General features: G+C 55.1%; 1 protein-coding gene across 1 annotated transcript; it reads left to right on the plus strand.

Moving 5' to 3' along the window:
* On the plus strand, positions 1–13,928 carry NCLIV_063910 (hypothetical protein; the record flags this gene model as incomplete). Its single annotated transcript, XM_003885942.1, has 21 exons — positions 1–26; positions 736–916; positions 1,127–1,252; positions 1,558–1,665; positions 1,867–2,481; positions 2,957–3,152; positions 3,590–3,740; positions 3,910–4,619; positions 4,754–5,473; positions 6,191–6,277; positions 6,844–7,009; positions 7,493–7,975; positions 8,130–8,244; positions 8,612–8,998; positions 9,659–9,799; positions 10,487–10,708; positions 11,093–11,308; positions 11,630–11,751; positions 12,213–12,429; positions 12,758–12,931; positions 13,257–13,928. The coding sequence occupies 21 exons, from the start codon at positions 1–3 to the stop codon at positions 13,926–13,928; spliced, it is 5,835 nt and encodes a 1,944-aa protein (XP_003885991.1).
* Positions 13,929–15,918: the final 1,990 nt, after the last annotated feature.

Genomic DNA, 15,918 nt, shown 5'->3' on the forward strand with positions numbered 1-15,918 from the left:
ATGGGGCTCGGAGGCAGCAAGGCACCGTAAGTCGCCCGAAAGGCCTGTTGAAGAACACAGCAGAAAAGCGGACACAACCGCGTCTCGAAATATTTCCTGCGAGTCGTGAGCGCGGCGACAAAGGGGGAAGTCGTGAGAGCTGCAACGGGAGCACGCGAGAGAAAGCGACAGGGGCCGAAAGGGAGAGATTACAGGAGAGAGGGAGAGAGAATAGGAGAACGAAAGAGAACAGCGGACGGAGAGAGGATAAGAGGAAGAAAGGAGATAGGAGAGACCATTCGAGGGAGACAAAACCGAGAGACGTAGCAAGAGTAAGAGAGCAAACCGGGAGACGGAGAGAGACTGAGAGAGAGAACAAGAACAGGAGACAGAGAGAGAATATGACATAGGAGAGATGGAGACGGAGAGAGAGAAGGGAAAGAGAGAAGAGAGGGAGAACGGAAGAACACAGGAGAGGTAGAATGAGATACTGGAGTTAGAGAAAGGGAGTAAGGAAAGGAGGGTGAGAATCCTGTGCTCCGGCATAAGACTAGATCTCTCTGTGTTGTCCGTAGGTCACATCTTCTTACGAAGAGCCTGCATCGCATGTTGGGCGTTTCCCGTCCGCGTGTCCATTTGTGCGTCTCGATATTTCTCTGGCGAGATGTGCATATGGGTGCAGAGCCTGGACGGATTCTGCATGCCTTTCCGTTTTTCATTTTGGTTTCCCTTCGCGTTCTCTCCTGTGTATTTTAGGCCTCTCGAGGAGTGGGTGGTGAAGGTGGGAGAGACGCAGGAGATGAAGACGGCGACAAACGCGGTTGTGACGTCCAAGTACACAGCCTGGAATTTTGTGGTTAAGAACCTTTGGGAGCAATTCCACAAGGTTTCGAACATGTACTTTGCGGTTATTTGTTGCCTGCAAATGATTCCCCAGGTGAGGCACGCGTTTCTGCTTTTCAGCCTTTTGCTGGGATGCCTCGACTTCTGCCACGGCTCCGATCGGCTTACCGCGCCTTTCCGCGGAAAGTCGGTCGTCTGCCTACGCGCAGTCTCCTTCTGTTGCTCGCAGTGCACCTATGACTGTCCTCGTCTCGCTGCGACGCCTTCTTCACTGCAGTTTGCCTTTTCGTTCCTCTCTTGGCAGATTTCCACGACCAACGGCGTCCCGACCCTAGCACTCCCTCTCTCGATCGTTCTCGTGGTGAACGCGGCGAAAGATGCCTTCGAAGACTGGCAGCGCCATCGATCCGATCGCATCGAAAATGGACAGGTCTGTACCCGTGTTCCCAGCCCTCTTCTTTCCTCGTTCCGGTCGCCTCGCTTTCTCCTTTCTGTCTGCGTCTCTCGCTGTTCTCTGCGTCCCTCGCTGTTTTCGCTCTCACGGTGACTCCCCTTCTGAAGTCCTGGTTCCTCTTGGCCTTCTCTTCGATTCGAGACTGTCTCTGTCGTTTTTCTCGCCTCTACTGCCGCCTGTCCTCGGGTCTCTCCCTTTATCCTTTTCGGCACTGCGCCCCTCTTTTCGTTTCCGTTTTTTTCCGAAAAAGTGGTGCTTCGCTTTCTGTTTTCTGTCGCTAGGTAACCCACTGCATTGCGAAGCCGAGCGACCGATCCGAGGCCGCCAAGCGCTTGAGGGACGCGACGCAAGTGGCCCAAGAGACCAGAGAGAAGAACCAGTCGCCAGAGGTACGTGCGCCAAGAACGGGTCTTTCCTTTTGTCGCGTTCTGTGCATTTGCCTCTCTCTGCGCGTCTCTCTTCACCTGCCTGCGTGCGGTGTGTGTTCCGCTTCCCGCTCCTCATCTCCCCCGCCCTATTCCCCCCTCGTCTTATATATCCCCCTCCCAACTTCGCGTCTCGCTTTGCTGCCTGTCGCTTGTTGCCTGCAGATGCCTCCGGCCGAGGTTGTCGATGCGGAGAGCTCGTCGGCGACGCAGCTGGGGCTCACTCCTGCGCAGTGTCGGGCTCTGGGGATCTGTCCAAAGTTGTGGAAAGATGTGCAAGTGGGCGACATCGTTCTCTGTCTCAAGAACGAGTGCTTCCCCGCCGACATGGTCCTCCTCGCGACTTCCGACACGCGCGGCGGCGCCTTCGTGGAGACGGCGAGTCTCGACGGCGAGACCAATCTGAAGCTTAAGCAAACGCACCGCACGACTTTCGAGTGGCTCGGAAGCTGCCTCCCGCTCTCCGTCTGCTACCTTCTGACGCGCAGAGGTCGCCTCCGGTGTCAGGTTCCGAACCGCGACTTGAACGCGTACGAAGGCGTCCTCGAGCTCGACGCAGCCATGTGCGACTTGGGCGAGACGACAGGCGACACCCTCGCCCCGCACGACCGTGGCCTCGAGTTCGCCGGAAGAGTGAACGGCCACATGATCGTCACCTGGCCGCAAGCTGACGCCGCTTTCTCCATTCAGCAGCTTCTTCTCAGAGGGTGCAAACTGCGAAACACCGAATGGGTCCTCGGACTCGTCGTCTACACCGGCGTCGAAACAAAAATCCAAATGGTAGGAGACGCACAGGACGCAACTCGGCACTTAACACTCGGACAGATGCGCCACACTTCCGCGCACATGCACAGCGAGAGGCAGACGCAACGGGACAGAGAGACAGACACGTGGGCCCTGTAGCTTGTCTACAGAAAATACACGAAAGATCCTGATAAAAACACGCGTGTACCGAGAAAAGAGACATATGCTGGTACACACAGCCGTGTTCTTATTTATTCAACGTCCCTCCATATATATATATATATATATATATATATATACACATGGATGTACATTTAGATCTGTCGAAACAGATACACGGTTTTTCAGAGAGGGTTCGCATCGGCACAGACTCGTATATCTGTATATTATGTATATAGGTGCCTGGACATACAGATGTTTCTGTGTGACTGTAGGGGAGACCGGAAAGGGGGAAAGGTGCGTTGTCGAGTTCCGGATTTCTTGGCGAGTCCACTCTGAACGTTCTTTGCAGAACAGCTCGAGTCCGCCGCGGAAGAGCTCCCGCGTGGAACGGCTGACTAACAAGCTGACACTGTCGATCTGGCTGATCCAGACGCTGCTCTGTCTGGGCGTCTCCATCGGGCACACGGTCCTGATGTTCGACTCCACGGCCAAGGCCCGCACGTACCTGGGTGCTGCCGAGGGCTCTGAAAGCCCCGTCGTCTTCTGTAAGGCACACGCACAGAACGCGTCGCGAGGAGGCGGCCGAGAGGAAGGGGGGAGAGAGGAAGGGGGACAGGCGTTAGGGGAGAAGAGAGCGCAGAGGCCGAGAGGAAACGCGTCTGTTTGGAGAGAAAGGCGGCGGTTGCGTGCCCAGGGGAGGCACCGGCCGTGTGGTCTTTCTCCTGGGAGGTGCGTGGAAGTGCGGTTTCGAGCTAAAGAGGGAAATGAGATAGAAAGCCGTTCCCGCCTCCTCTGCTCCCTTTGCCGTCTTTGTCTCGTTGTTGTTCTCCTTTCTCACACTTTCTGTCTCTCTCGCACATGCTCTGTCTGCCTCTCTTTTTTCCCCCCTCCTCCCCTCTCGTTCTTTCCCGCGTTCCGTCTCGCTGTGTTTCCTTCGTCTCCCACTGCCTCCCGTGCTTTTTGTGTTGGTGTGTTTTTGCAGGCATTTTGAACTTTTTCACGTGGATGGTGTTGACGTGCAATTTGGTGCCGATTTCCCTCGTTCTCCAGATGGGAATGGTGAAGGCGCTTCAGTCGCTGTTCATCGCGCAAGATGACAGCATGCTCTTTTACCCGGTTCCAAAGATGAAGGGGTTGGAGCCCCGGGCGCCGGAACGGTCGCCGACGGCGATGTCTCCGCGACCAAAGTCGACCGCTTCCTCGCCCCGGCCCGCCGAGTCTGTCTCCTCTGTCTCTTCCCGGCGCGGCTCCGCGCTGGGCCCGGCTGAGGGCACCGACACGGCGTTCTCCGACGCGATCCAGTTGCGTGATGTGCCGGCAGGAGACAGCGCAGACAGGCGACGGAAGAGCCGCAGGAGCCGCGACGAGGCCGAAGACTCCGACGACGCAAGACGCTCGCCTCGCCGAGAAGACTCCAGGCCAGATTCGAGACGTGAATCCAGGCGAGAGTCGAGACGTGAATCCAGGCAAGATTCGAGACGTGAATCCAGGCAAGATTCGAAACGTGAATCCAGGCAAGATTCGAGACGTGAATCCAGGCAAGATTCGAAACGTGAATTCAGGCAAGATTCGAGACGTGAATCCAGGCAAGATTCGAGACGTGAATCCAGGCAAGATTCGAAACGTGAATCCAGGCAAGATTCGAAACGTGAATCCAGGCAAGATTCGAGACGTGAATCCAGGCAAGATTCGAGACGTGAATCCAGGCAAGATTCGAGAAGCGAATCCAGGCAAAATTCAAGAAGTGGATCCAGGGGAGATTCTAGAAGCGAACCCAGGCGAGACAGCAGAGACCTCAGGGAGAGACGACGTTCGCGGTCGAAAGACATTTCTTATCGTTCTGCTGGCGAGCACGGCGCGAGCCCCGTCCTGGGGGCATTCTCAGAAACTCTTGCAGCAAGCGAGGCTCCCAGCACCAACTGCCTTTCGGGTTCCTCGGGGTGGGCGAGGGCTGTCTGCGCCGCACGAGTTGCGCCTTTGCACAGACAAGGGGGGGAGAGCCCCGTCGAGGGGTGCGTGCCTCTCGCGGGGTTCTGTAGACAGAGGAGCGTCGCTCGCCAGTCGCTGCTTCGCTCTCAAGACGGGGAGACTCCTTTCGCCTCTACATTGTCAGGCTCGGATCCTCTCCGGGCGTTTCCCGCCTCAGACTCACCAGCTGCGCGCGGTGTCGCCGCAGTCCTTCCGCACCCTCCTGGCGACGACACGCCCTCAGAGAGAAGCGGCTGGGGCTGCGTCGGAGACAAGTCGGAGACGGAGGCGATCGCAGGCCCCGCGCAAGTCTCCGGCGTCTTTACACCGTTACACTCTCTAACTCGCTCTCTGGCTTCAACTCTCTGGCGACGGGACAGCGGCTCTGGGGCGTCTCTTCCCTGCAGGCGGTCGGCACGCCGCGCTCGCTTGGTGGAGGCGCGACTGCCTCGCGGCTCTGCGACCTCGCAGTCGGAGGCATGCGGCGCCTGGTCGTTGGGCGCTGCAGGCGCGTGCCGGCAGTTTCGCACGGCGTGCGCAGTGGGCAGAGAAGTGTCCGATTCGCGGACCTCTGTGCGCTCTTCGTACTCGTCGGTGCCGCAGCAAGAACCGACGTACGCGAGTCGCGATTCCGGCGCGAGTTCTCGACAGCCGATGAACTTTCTCGCCTCGGGCGTCCCAGAGCCGCCATGTCGGAGCGCGTCGGACGGCGCGTGCGCAGTTCAGGACGCGTCTCTCGGCTTCGAGGCTCGGCAAGAGAGGACAAAACCCGAACAGGGCGCGTGGCCGAGGACCAGCGATTTGAACGAGGAGCTCGGCCAGGTGGCCTACATCTTCAGCGACAAGACCGGCACGATGACCTCGAACGTCATGGAGTTCCGCAAGTGCTGCGTTCGAGGTAGGAGCCCCAGAAAAGCCGGAAAACGAGAAGGATACACCAAGAAGAGAAGATGGCGAGGGGGAAGGAAGAACATGGAGGACGGAAATGGAGACAGCGAGAGAAGAAAGGCAGAGGAAGAAAGGGGAGGGAGGAGGACGAGGGGGACGGAAGAAAGAGGCCAGAAACTCGGGAGAAGAACAGGAACAGGGGGGGAAGAAAGGAGAGTAATCGATCCTTTGGGGGGCGAAGAAGAGGGAGGCTACGAAGAGAGTGCCAGCGGGGGAAAGGGAGAAGACGATTCAGGCTGCTTTCTGAGGCACACGCCGTTCTTAAAGAAATTGTGTAGACAAGGCAACTCCGAAACCGTGTTCACGGGAGAGTAAAGGGCGGAAGAAAACACAAAAGGTAAAACGCCCAAGACAGCAACCGAGGCGAGGCGATTGTGAGTTTCCTTGGGGCGAAAATCCAATGTGATCCGTAGGTTCCGTGAAGCTGCCTTTTTCTCCCCGTCTCGCGCTACATCGATGTTGAAGTGGTTCTGCATTCTTTGTTTCGGCTCTATCGCAGCAAGAACAGAGAGAAGCGAATCCGAGCGACATGCCGTGAGGGGATGGGAGAAGCATGTACAGGCATTGTCGCTCGGCTTTGTGGCGAAGAAGAGAGAAGCGAAACTCTGCTGGGGAAAGAGCCACGCAAGAGATTGCGTTTCCCTTTTTTCTGATTTTTTTTCCTCAGGACTGAGTTATGGACAAGGTCTGACTGAGATTCGCAGGCAGGCGCTGCGGCGTCTGGGCCTTCCAATCCCGCAGGATCCTCTTCCTTGTAGGCAACGCACCCCCCTAAGGCGGCTACGTTCTCTTTCTCTTCTTCCGCCCCTTTCTCTTTCTCTTCTTCCGCCCCTTTCTCTTTCTCTTCTCTCCACGCCTCTGCGCTTTTCTGTGTCTCGAGATGCACCGATGCGTCGGAATCTGTGCATGTAGCGAGGAGGGCTGGCACCTGTTGCTGGAGTTGAGTGTGTTAGAGCGACGTTACTCTCGTGTCGCCTCACTTTCGTCCAAAAACAATGCCCTCGTCTAAAAATAATACCCTCTGAGCCGCCCCCACATCTCGTGGATCATACTGCGCTACATTGTATGTACATGCGTCTATCTAAACGTAGGCATATGTACTGATACATTTATGTTAGGGTTAGATTTATATACACATATATACATGTGTACTTTGACTCATATACATATATATAACATTTATATATATATATATATATATATATAATGTTTGCAGATCTGTTGTGTCTGTGTGAAGGAGAACGGGTTGTGAACGCTGGCTTTGTGGAGGGAGTGTCGATTGCCAGCGTTGTCACGGTTTGTGTTTTCCGCGTTTTTCAGCCCCGGATGAGCCTACGACGCCTCAAGTCCAGATGGTGGACAGCGCGTTGCGCCGCCAGCTGCAGGACGCGAACCACCCCATGCACACTTATTTAGTCGACTTTTTTCTGCACTTGGCAGTCAATCACGCCGTTGTTTTGGAGACGGACCAACGCGGAGTTAAAAGGTACACAAAGAGAGGCCGTCCTACTTGCACTTTCATATTCACATACTTGCGCTTTTACATGCAGATTGGTCTACACATCGGTCCACCTATCCAAATCGCTTTGTATCTATTAGCATGCATTGCAATGCACACTTATTGGCATGTTTGTAGATGCATGAATGCATATATATATATATATATATATATATATATGCGTGCGTCGTTGGTGGTGCATGCGTAGTGGAATGCTCCTTTTTCGTGGATTGATTTGTTTTCGGAAAGAGGTGTCTCAGCGCAAAAGAAGAGGAAATACCGCGGGAGGCTCTTTCCGATCTGCGGGACCCGTCCCGCGGTGTTCGCGTCCTGCTGCGGGTTGCGTCCATCGAGGGCGAGGGGCGTTGGTGTGCGTGGCGAAAAAGCCTTTTTTTTGCATGCATGCTGAGCCCCGGAAGGTGGGGTTTTGCATTTTGCTTCCGCTGGGCCGTTTCCGTTTTTCTCTGGCAGATATTCTGCGTCGAGCCCCGACGAAGGCGCCCTCGTGTACGGCGCTCGTCACTTTGGAATCGAGTTTCTGGGTCAGACACCCAACGGGCTGGAAGTCGCGGTGCTGGGGAGGACTGTCCGCGTGCGGGTTCTCGCCGCTGTCGAGTTTTCCAGCAAACGGAAGAGAAGCAGCATGCTCTGCGAGGTGTACTACCCTGCCTCTGCGGGCGAGAACGAGACCGAGGGGAAGAGCGCGAAGCGGAAGACGAAAAAGCGCATCGTCCTCTTCACCAAGGGCGCCGACACAGTCATTGTCCCGCTTCTGAAACGCAGAGAAGAAGCCGAGACGCAGATGCTGAAGACCATGGAGGAATACGCCGCAGACTGTCTCCGCACGCTGTGCATCGCCAAACGCGAGGTCAAGAACGAAGAATTCGTCACGTGGTTCGCCGCCTACCAGGCAGCCGAAAGGGCCACCGTCGGCCGACAAGAACAAATCGAAGCGTACGCCCAAACAAGGCCCACACATACACACAAATATATATATATATATATATATATATATATGTGTATATATATATGCGCATATATGTGTATGTTCAACAACATGTGCATTTGCGTGTGGATGCATGGTTGTGAAAACTTGAATGTTTTGTAGAGTGGCTGAGCGTCTAGAAGTCCAGTTGGAGCTACAAGGGATCACCGGCGTGGAAGACAAGTTGCAGGCCGGAGTGGCGGATACCATTGAGAAATTGCGAGCCGCTGGCATTAAGGTGAGCCCCCGGAAAAGAACCGTTTATTTGCCAGTGTGTTTCCTCAGTCCCTGCGATCCTTCGCGTCGCGTCTTTTTTGCCGTGTACCCCTGTTTTCCTCTTCCTCCTCGCGTCTCTCTGTCCTTCTATTTCTCCTTCTTTAAAATTTTCTCTATCTTTCGCTCTCCGTCTTTCTACCTCTCCGTCTTTCTATCTCTCCGTCTTTCTATCTCCCGTCTTTCTGTCTCCATCTTTCTTTCTCTTTCTGTCTCCCTCACTTTCTGTCTCCATCGCTGTCTGTCTCCCTCTCTTTCTCTCTCGTGCTCTGTATTTCTGTTTCTCTCCATTTCTGCCGTTTGCTGCCTCGTGTGTGCGCGCCTTGCCTCAGGTTTGGATGCTGACAGGGGACAAGGTGGAGACGGCAGTGAACATTGGATTCGCCACGTCTCTCTTGACGGGGAACATGAAGCAGAAAACGTACGTATGGGAGGAACTGGACCGAGACAAGGCACTGCTGCGCGAGCGCCTGGAAGACCAGGAAAGGACCCTCCTGGCGATGCAGGAAGGCGACGAAGCGAAAGCGCTCAACGGGCAGGAGCAGAAGAGCACCGATGCAAACAATGCGGGAAAGGAACGCGAGTGGAAAGCGCACGCGCTCGTTGTGGACGGCGAGGCTCTCCAGCAGATGCTCGAACCTGATATGGAAGAATTGTTCGTCTCCGTGTGCACCAAGTGCGTCACTGTCATCTGCTCCCGCGTGACGCCCCATCAAAAGGTAGGGAAAAACAGAGAAGACCCCACCTGGGCAACAGAGCAAAAAGAAAGACGGGAGAGAAAGAGAAGGGAAGAATCAAGGCGTGCGAAGGATAGCCAACGGAAAGAGAGAAGCCTCCGCGCAGGAAACGGCGAAGAAGACCAGCAAGAAAGAGCAGTTCGCTTCTTGGGGGGGTGACATGGAACTGTTCTTTGTAGCGGGACGCAGGAGAGCTGCCTCTCTGTTTCTCTCCTTCTCTCCCTCTGTGTGCGTCCCTGTGTCTCTGTCTACCGTTTGCTGTTTCTTTCTCTCTGTTTCTCCCATCCTCTTTCTCTCGGTTCTCCCACGCATCTCCACCGGGCCCCCTTAGTCAGGGAAGGAGGAACCTCCACGCCCGCGAAGTTGAAGCCGTTCCGGGTTCCCTTTTTTTGTTTCCCACTGGAGAAACGGCAGCTGCATGTGCGTGCGCGCGGAGACGCTGCCACTGAAGATCGTTTGCGGAGGCGCTTGCCCCTTTGCCGCCTGCACATTTCTGTGCGAGAAGAAAGGCCTGGGGCTCTGCTGCGCCTCCGAGGCCTTCGAGGCTCCCGCTCTTTTTTTGGACATATCTGCCGCTGCGTCGCGGCAGAAGACGGCTTTTTGCGTTCGCCTTTTCCTTTTCCACTCTTTTTTCGCTTTCAGGGGGCCGTCGTCTCGCTGATCAAAAAACACCAGAAGCAAATCACGCTGGCGATCGGCGACGGCGCGAACGACTGCAACATGATCCAGTCGGCGGACATCGGCATCGGGCTGAAGGGGGAAGAAGGCATGCAGGCGTTTAACGTGAGCCGGTCACGAGGGAGACATGCAGCGGAAAGGCCGGGGCGCATTAGCGAGAGGGTGGAGAGGGAAGGACGGAAAGAACTATCAGAGAGGCACACGAAGCTTAGGGCGCTGTATCCCCCGCCTCTGCTGATATTTTAGAATGCAGCGAATCTCATGTTAACACCGGATTCTGAGGTTTTGGCAAACGTATACGGTCCCGCAAAGGGAAGGGACGAGAAGAAATGCTGAGGGTTTTTATGCCAGCCTGGCGTTCCAAACAGGAGACGGCCAGAGGCACGAACGCGTACTGGTCCACCTAGCGCAGGGTGGTGGGCGAGGTTCGGTTTCGTCTGTAACAACTGTTTTATTTCCACACACCAATCTCTGTTTCGGTCAGAAAGCGCTACACACAGCTATCGGTGTTTGCAGCGTTGCGTGCGCGTCCTCACCCGTCGACATCTCTCTACCGTTGCATTAAAAAAAACACAACAGCGCGCTGTGCATGCATACGCTTTCGTGGGGCACTCGGTGCACGCGGATGTGTGTACGCGTGGCTGTGCGGGTAATGTAACACACTGGTGCTGGAGAGCAGAAGAGGGGCGTTCGCATCCGGAGACACAGGCTGCGGACGGCCAGCTGGCGACGCGCCTCTTGGAAGCATCTAGTTTTGAAGCGAATCTCGCGGTGTTTTTGACTTGCATGCAGTGCGCCGACTACGGCCTAGTGCAGTTCCGCTTCCTTCTGCCACTGCTCCTGACACACGGGAGTTGGAACTACAGACGAATCTCAAAGCTGGTGCTCTACATGTTCTACAAGAACTTGGTTCTCGTTCTGCCGATGTTCTTCTTCGGCTACATCTCCCTCTTCTCTGGCCAAAAGTTCTACTTTGAATTTCTCTACCAAATGTACAACGTCGTTTTCACTGCCGTGAGCCGCTCTTCTTTCCCCGCAGACGCTGTGTCCCTCTTGGACACGGAGGCTCCTGGCCTGGGGAAGGCACCGTGAGAGAACGCAACGTCTGGGTTTCTGCTTAAAGCGGAATCAGACATGCTGCCTCGACTTCCCCCATCCACAGATACATGGGTTTCGCGTTTTGCACGTTTTGCGCGGCACTTGGTTGCTCTTTATTGCCTCTTCTCGCCCCGCGTGCTCGTCCCTGTCCACCTCTCGTCCCTGTCCCACCTCTCGTCCCTGTCCCACCTCTCGTCTCCGCTATCCTTCCACGCTCTCTTCCCTTGGCTTTCTCCTGCCTTCCCACCTGTTCTGCGATTTACTTTCCCGTGTTTTTTCCGGCGCCTCTTTCCTTCTCAGATTCCGATCACGCTCTACGGGGTCTTTGACCAAGATGTCGACAGGACACTTGCTCTCAAGTATCCACAGCTGTACCGCTGCGGCCAACTGGACTTGTACCTCAATCTCCGTGTCTTCCTCAAGTGGATGCTGAACGGCGTGTGGCAGGCTGTGGTCATTTTTCTCCTTCCCACGTTCGTCTTTGGAAACCACACGGTCCCCACGACCACTGGCCGAGTAAGAGGGACCCCAAGAGGAAAGAAACATGCCAGCAATCGGGAGGAAAAAGAGAAGGGGTAAAAGGAAGTAACGGGAGAAGAGGAGGCTGAAGCGTATTGAGCCTGGTTGGGCGGCCTCGACTTTTTAGTACCAGGGACAGGCAGACTGCGTGCTGCGAACGGCGCTCGGGCTCTGGGTAGAGAGATGGGTATCCTGAGAGTGGAATAGGACGCAGACGAGACACAGACAGAGAGGAAGAGCCTGGGCGATCGAGGAGAGTTAAGGGAGAGAAGCCGGTCGTGGAAGTTCGCTCACCCCCCGTCTTGTTTGGCCCTTCAGACCATGGACATCTGGATGGTGGGAACCCTAATGTTCATGATGAACATGATTGTCGTCAACATCAAGGTCCTTCTGGAAACGTACTACCTCACCTCCATCATCTGGGCGGGGTTCTACATCAGGTGCGGCTTCTCTTCCTTCAGACTGCTTTCAGCTTCCCCCGGCAACAACGGATACTTTTTTCTTGTCTTTACTTATATATATATATATATATATATATATATATATATATGCAAATATGTATGTGCCGACGTGGACACATGGATCTCGGTGTATATATCTCCGGTGTATCTGCATGCATGTCCATGGGGTGTGCGACTTGTTTGTGTTGCCTTTACGTGATACCATGGTTTTTTCGCGGCCTCCATCAAGAATATATGCGGATAAGAGGATCTGCCTGTTTAAGGTCTCTAGCGCGCTTGGCCTTTTTGTCTCCTCGTTTCCTCCATATCCTTACGATCTGTTTCTGTGTTCCCTCGATGGGCCTCTCGCGGCATTTTAGGTTGGCTCCATGTCTGTGTCCCAGATAACTTCTTGAAATAAACGCACACGCCGAGTGGTTGCTTTTGTTTGCCTTTTGCAGCTTGCTCGCCTGTCTCTTGTTCGTTTTCCTCTTCTCGAGCTGGCCCGGCCTCGCAGGAAGTGTTCTGGGCTGCGTTTTCTATCTCTTCATCGACGCTTCGGCGTGCTCCGTCATCTCGACGGCGGCGGTGGCGACTCTCTGTCTCGCGCGCGACTGGCTGTGGAAAGCGTTCAGGGTCAACTGCGCCCCGCAACTGTACCACCTGATCCAGCAGCGGGTACTCAAACCATCAGAAAAGGCGTGGGACGTGGAGCACCCCGCAGTCCTTTTTCTCGCCTGTGTGTGCAGTTGAGGAGCGTTTTCAGCGCCCGTTTTTCTGGTTTCTAAACCGCTCTGTGTGGCAAGACGAGAGAGATGAATCGTCCTGTCGCGCGCCCAAGCTGGGGCGCGCACGTGCGTCGCTCTCCGCGCCTTGTTCTTTTGTCCGATGCTTTCTCTTTCTCGCCCCTGTTTCCCTCTCGCGTCTCCCACACCACCTGTGCAAATGCCTGGCGGGTTCCGACAGGTTAAGTCGTCTCTTGCTCGTTTGTTTTTCGCGCATGCAGGAGTACAACGGCAACCTCTCAGGGTGGCCGATGCGGCCCCCCGAGCGCGTGGGCGGAGTTTCGCCCCGAGGCGCGCAGCCGATTCTCTATAGCGTGAATTCGCCAGGTGCTTCCAGGTCGTCCTGTCTCCCAGAATCTTCTTCGCGTCTCCCTTCAGACTCCCGCGGATCCAGGGTACGAACGGATCTATCCGCACACTTGAAGCGTCTCAGGCGCGAAAGGACAGAGCAGACAAGCGGGACTTCCCACAGAGACACAACGGGGAAACCGGAAGGAGCACCCTGTGCACATCCACAAACATTTCGTAGTAAGGCATGTTAAATATATATATATATATATATATAGTGATAGACAGTGAGGCATAGCTGTATGCTTATCTCTCTAGGTAGACCTGTATGTGTATATATATAGTTACGGATAGGTAGACATCTGTAGATTTTGAGAGGGGAAGGCGATGGTTGGGTTCTAGGGATGTTGGCGGTGTGCTTTTTTGGTTCAGCATCGGGCTCAGCGGCAGTCGGTTCGTGGCTATGCCTTCAGTGAAGCCGATCCGATCTTTAGCGCGATGCTTCGGAAGCAAACGCATCAGGATTACTTGCGACAGGGCGCGTCGAAGGCCACGACGTCGTACTGTTCGTCTGGGTCTCGGGGGACTGGGCGTGGCAACGCGCTTGCAGTATCCGACCGCAAGAGCGCGGCGGGCTCCTCAGTCTCTGTCTCCTTCGCGGATCAGGAGCGGCGCGGAGACAGGAGCCCCAAGGCCGGCAGCAGCGCGTGGGGTAGCGCGGCCGAGAGGGCCTCGTCCCCGGCGGACTCGCACGGAAGCAGGGATGAGGACGGAGCTAGCGAGCGGTCGAGTCAGGCGGGGAGGGGGAGCCACTTGAGAAAAGGTTCTTCAGTGATTGCCTCGATTGTCACGCTGCGTTCGAGGCCAGCGCAGCATGACGCAAGGGAAGACAGCGAACCGGAGCCGACCTTAGAGTGTCAGGTGCTTCCGACCCCTCGCGAGATCGAACTCGCTGTCGCGGCGCCTGCTGACTCGGCGGCTGTGAGTTCCGACGAGATCTCGGACACAGACGACAGCCACGGCGGCCCGTTGGACGAAGAGGACGACGAAGAATCCTACAGACAGCGCGTGAAACAGTCTAAAGAATCCCGCGACGACGACTAGGCAGAAACACAAGATGCACACACTCGCAACTCAAAAAGTAAAAGCCGACGCAGAGGCTAAGGAATGAAAGAGCAGCTTTTTGCCTCTGTTCGCGAAAAACCGAGACTGGACGCCGTGTGCGAGGGAGAAAAGCGGGAGCGGCGTCTCGTTCGCGAGGTTCTGTTGACATGTGCCGAGGCCCCATCTGTCGGGCGTCAAGAGATCGTTTTCCTGCAGGCTCGCCTGTGTGGCTGCGCGGAAGAAAAGCTGCGTAGATGGCGCGCACAGGCAGCTCACGCGCATGGCTCAGACGCCGAAGACGAGAAGCTCCTGAAAAGGCCTCTTTTGTTTGGTTTCGAACCTTCAGTCTCGCCATTTTTTGATGCCTGGCTAGCAAGACGATCCCTTCCATTCGGGCGCGCTGGGGAACCCGGCGCCAGTCGCGTTCAGACACTCGCGAAACCGAGTCCACGGCAGCATGCGTGGAAACCCCCTGTCAGGGAATACCAGAGTTCTCTTTCTCGCGCGCACCTCACTTAAAGTGTATGCCTTGTTGGAGACGTGAGATCGGCTTCCGCATGTACTTGTGCAGATGCGTTTTCTAGGTTTTGCATGACCTGCGAGGCCGACCGTTTGTGTGTGACTTCAGTTAGCGGCGCAAAAGCGCAGAACACGTTTCCAATTTTTGTGTCCGAAACTGGACGCGTATCGCAGGACGCGGCAGCGCGTTCCACCCTGCGAATCTTTCGAAACTTTGCATGCTCTTTCGTTTTTGTCTGTGTGCCAGTGTGGACAGCTGTGTTGCGACTTATGATCTATCTTTCTACATTTTTTTCCAGAGGCGGAAGACGCAGGGAGACAGACGGTCCATGGAAAGCGAGGGCCTTGACGGGAAGTTTCCTTGTCAAACTGCGTTGTCGATTTTCCCGAGTCCCTGCGCTTTGTTGCACTCTTGCCATGTTAAAATCTGTTTTGGTCACACGCGCTTTTTCCTTTGCTGGCCCGTCGCGCCCAAAGAATTCCCTCCGACTCCTTCGCTCGCGCCCCACGGACTCCTTCCCTTCCTGCGACCTTTCGCTTTCACTCCCCACACATTGATACATGCAGATACATACATACATGCTAATATATAATTTGTATATATATATATATATATATATATATGCTCCTGTCGCGAAGTGCTTGGGGTACTTTCGAACGTTGCTATCTACCATCGGGAGAACTAGTTCACGCGGCTTTCTTGCCGACTCTATCTTCTACCTCTCTCTCATCCTTTCAGAGGCTGAACACGGCTCCGTCACACTATGTCCGGAAGTTCTTTTCCGGCGATCTCTACCTACTACCAGCCATATATATATATATATATATATATATATATATGTAATGGAGGAGGGGGTAAACGATGTAGTGAGAAGGAAGCACGCAGAGAAAAGTAGCTGCTCACTTGGAGAGCGTTACAGAGCTTGAGGCCAGGAGCGGAGCAAGGGCAGTGCACGCCTCGACCGCATGCAGGCCCCTGCTGAGACCTCTCGGACAAAAGAAAGGCAGCTACGCTAACAGGAGAATGTGTGTCGTTGCCCGAAGCACCGTGAAGCCAGAAGGCCACACGAGGTTAAGAGTTCAAGTCTGTTGTCCCTGCTCCACGTCGCAGCACGACGCACCCGGACGAAGAAAACATTCGATCCACCATCGTTGCCTTTTGACACGTGAACCGCTAAATATACGCGTATTTATATGCGTCTATACAGTCTACTGGTCCTGAGAGAGTGGGACTCGGTCTGATACAGGCGTATGGCCTGCCAGATTCACGTGAATGCCTATCTCCAGCGACTGCGCCGCGCTAGACAGCGATGTGTTCAAAAAGGCCGCATTTACAGGCACGTTTTGCTCTGTTCGAGACCCTCGCGTTGTTTTCGTTTCTATGTTCCCATCGCGCCTCCACGTTTTCAGTTCGCCAAGCATCGCCGACCCTCTTCCCTTTCTCAGTGTGGCGCTTTGCTTCCGCCGGCGT

Source organism: Neospora caninum, chromosome XII (assembly GCF_000208865.1).
Source record: "Neospora caninum Liverpool complete genome, chromosome XII".
NCBI lineage: Eukaryota > Apicomplexa > Conoidasida > Eucoccidiorida > Sarcocystidae > Neospora > Neospora caninum.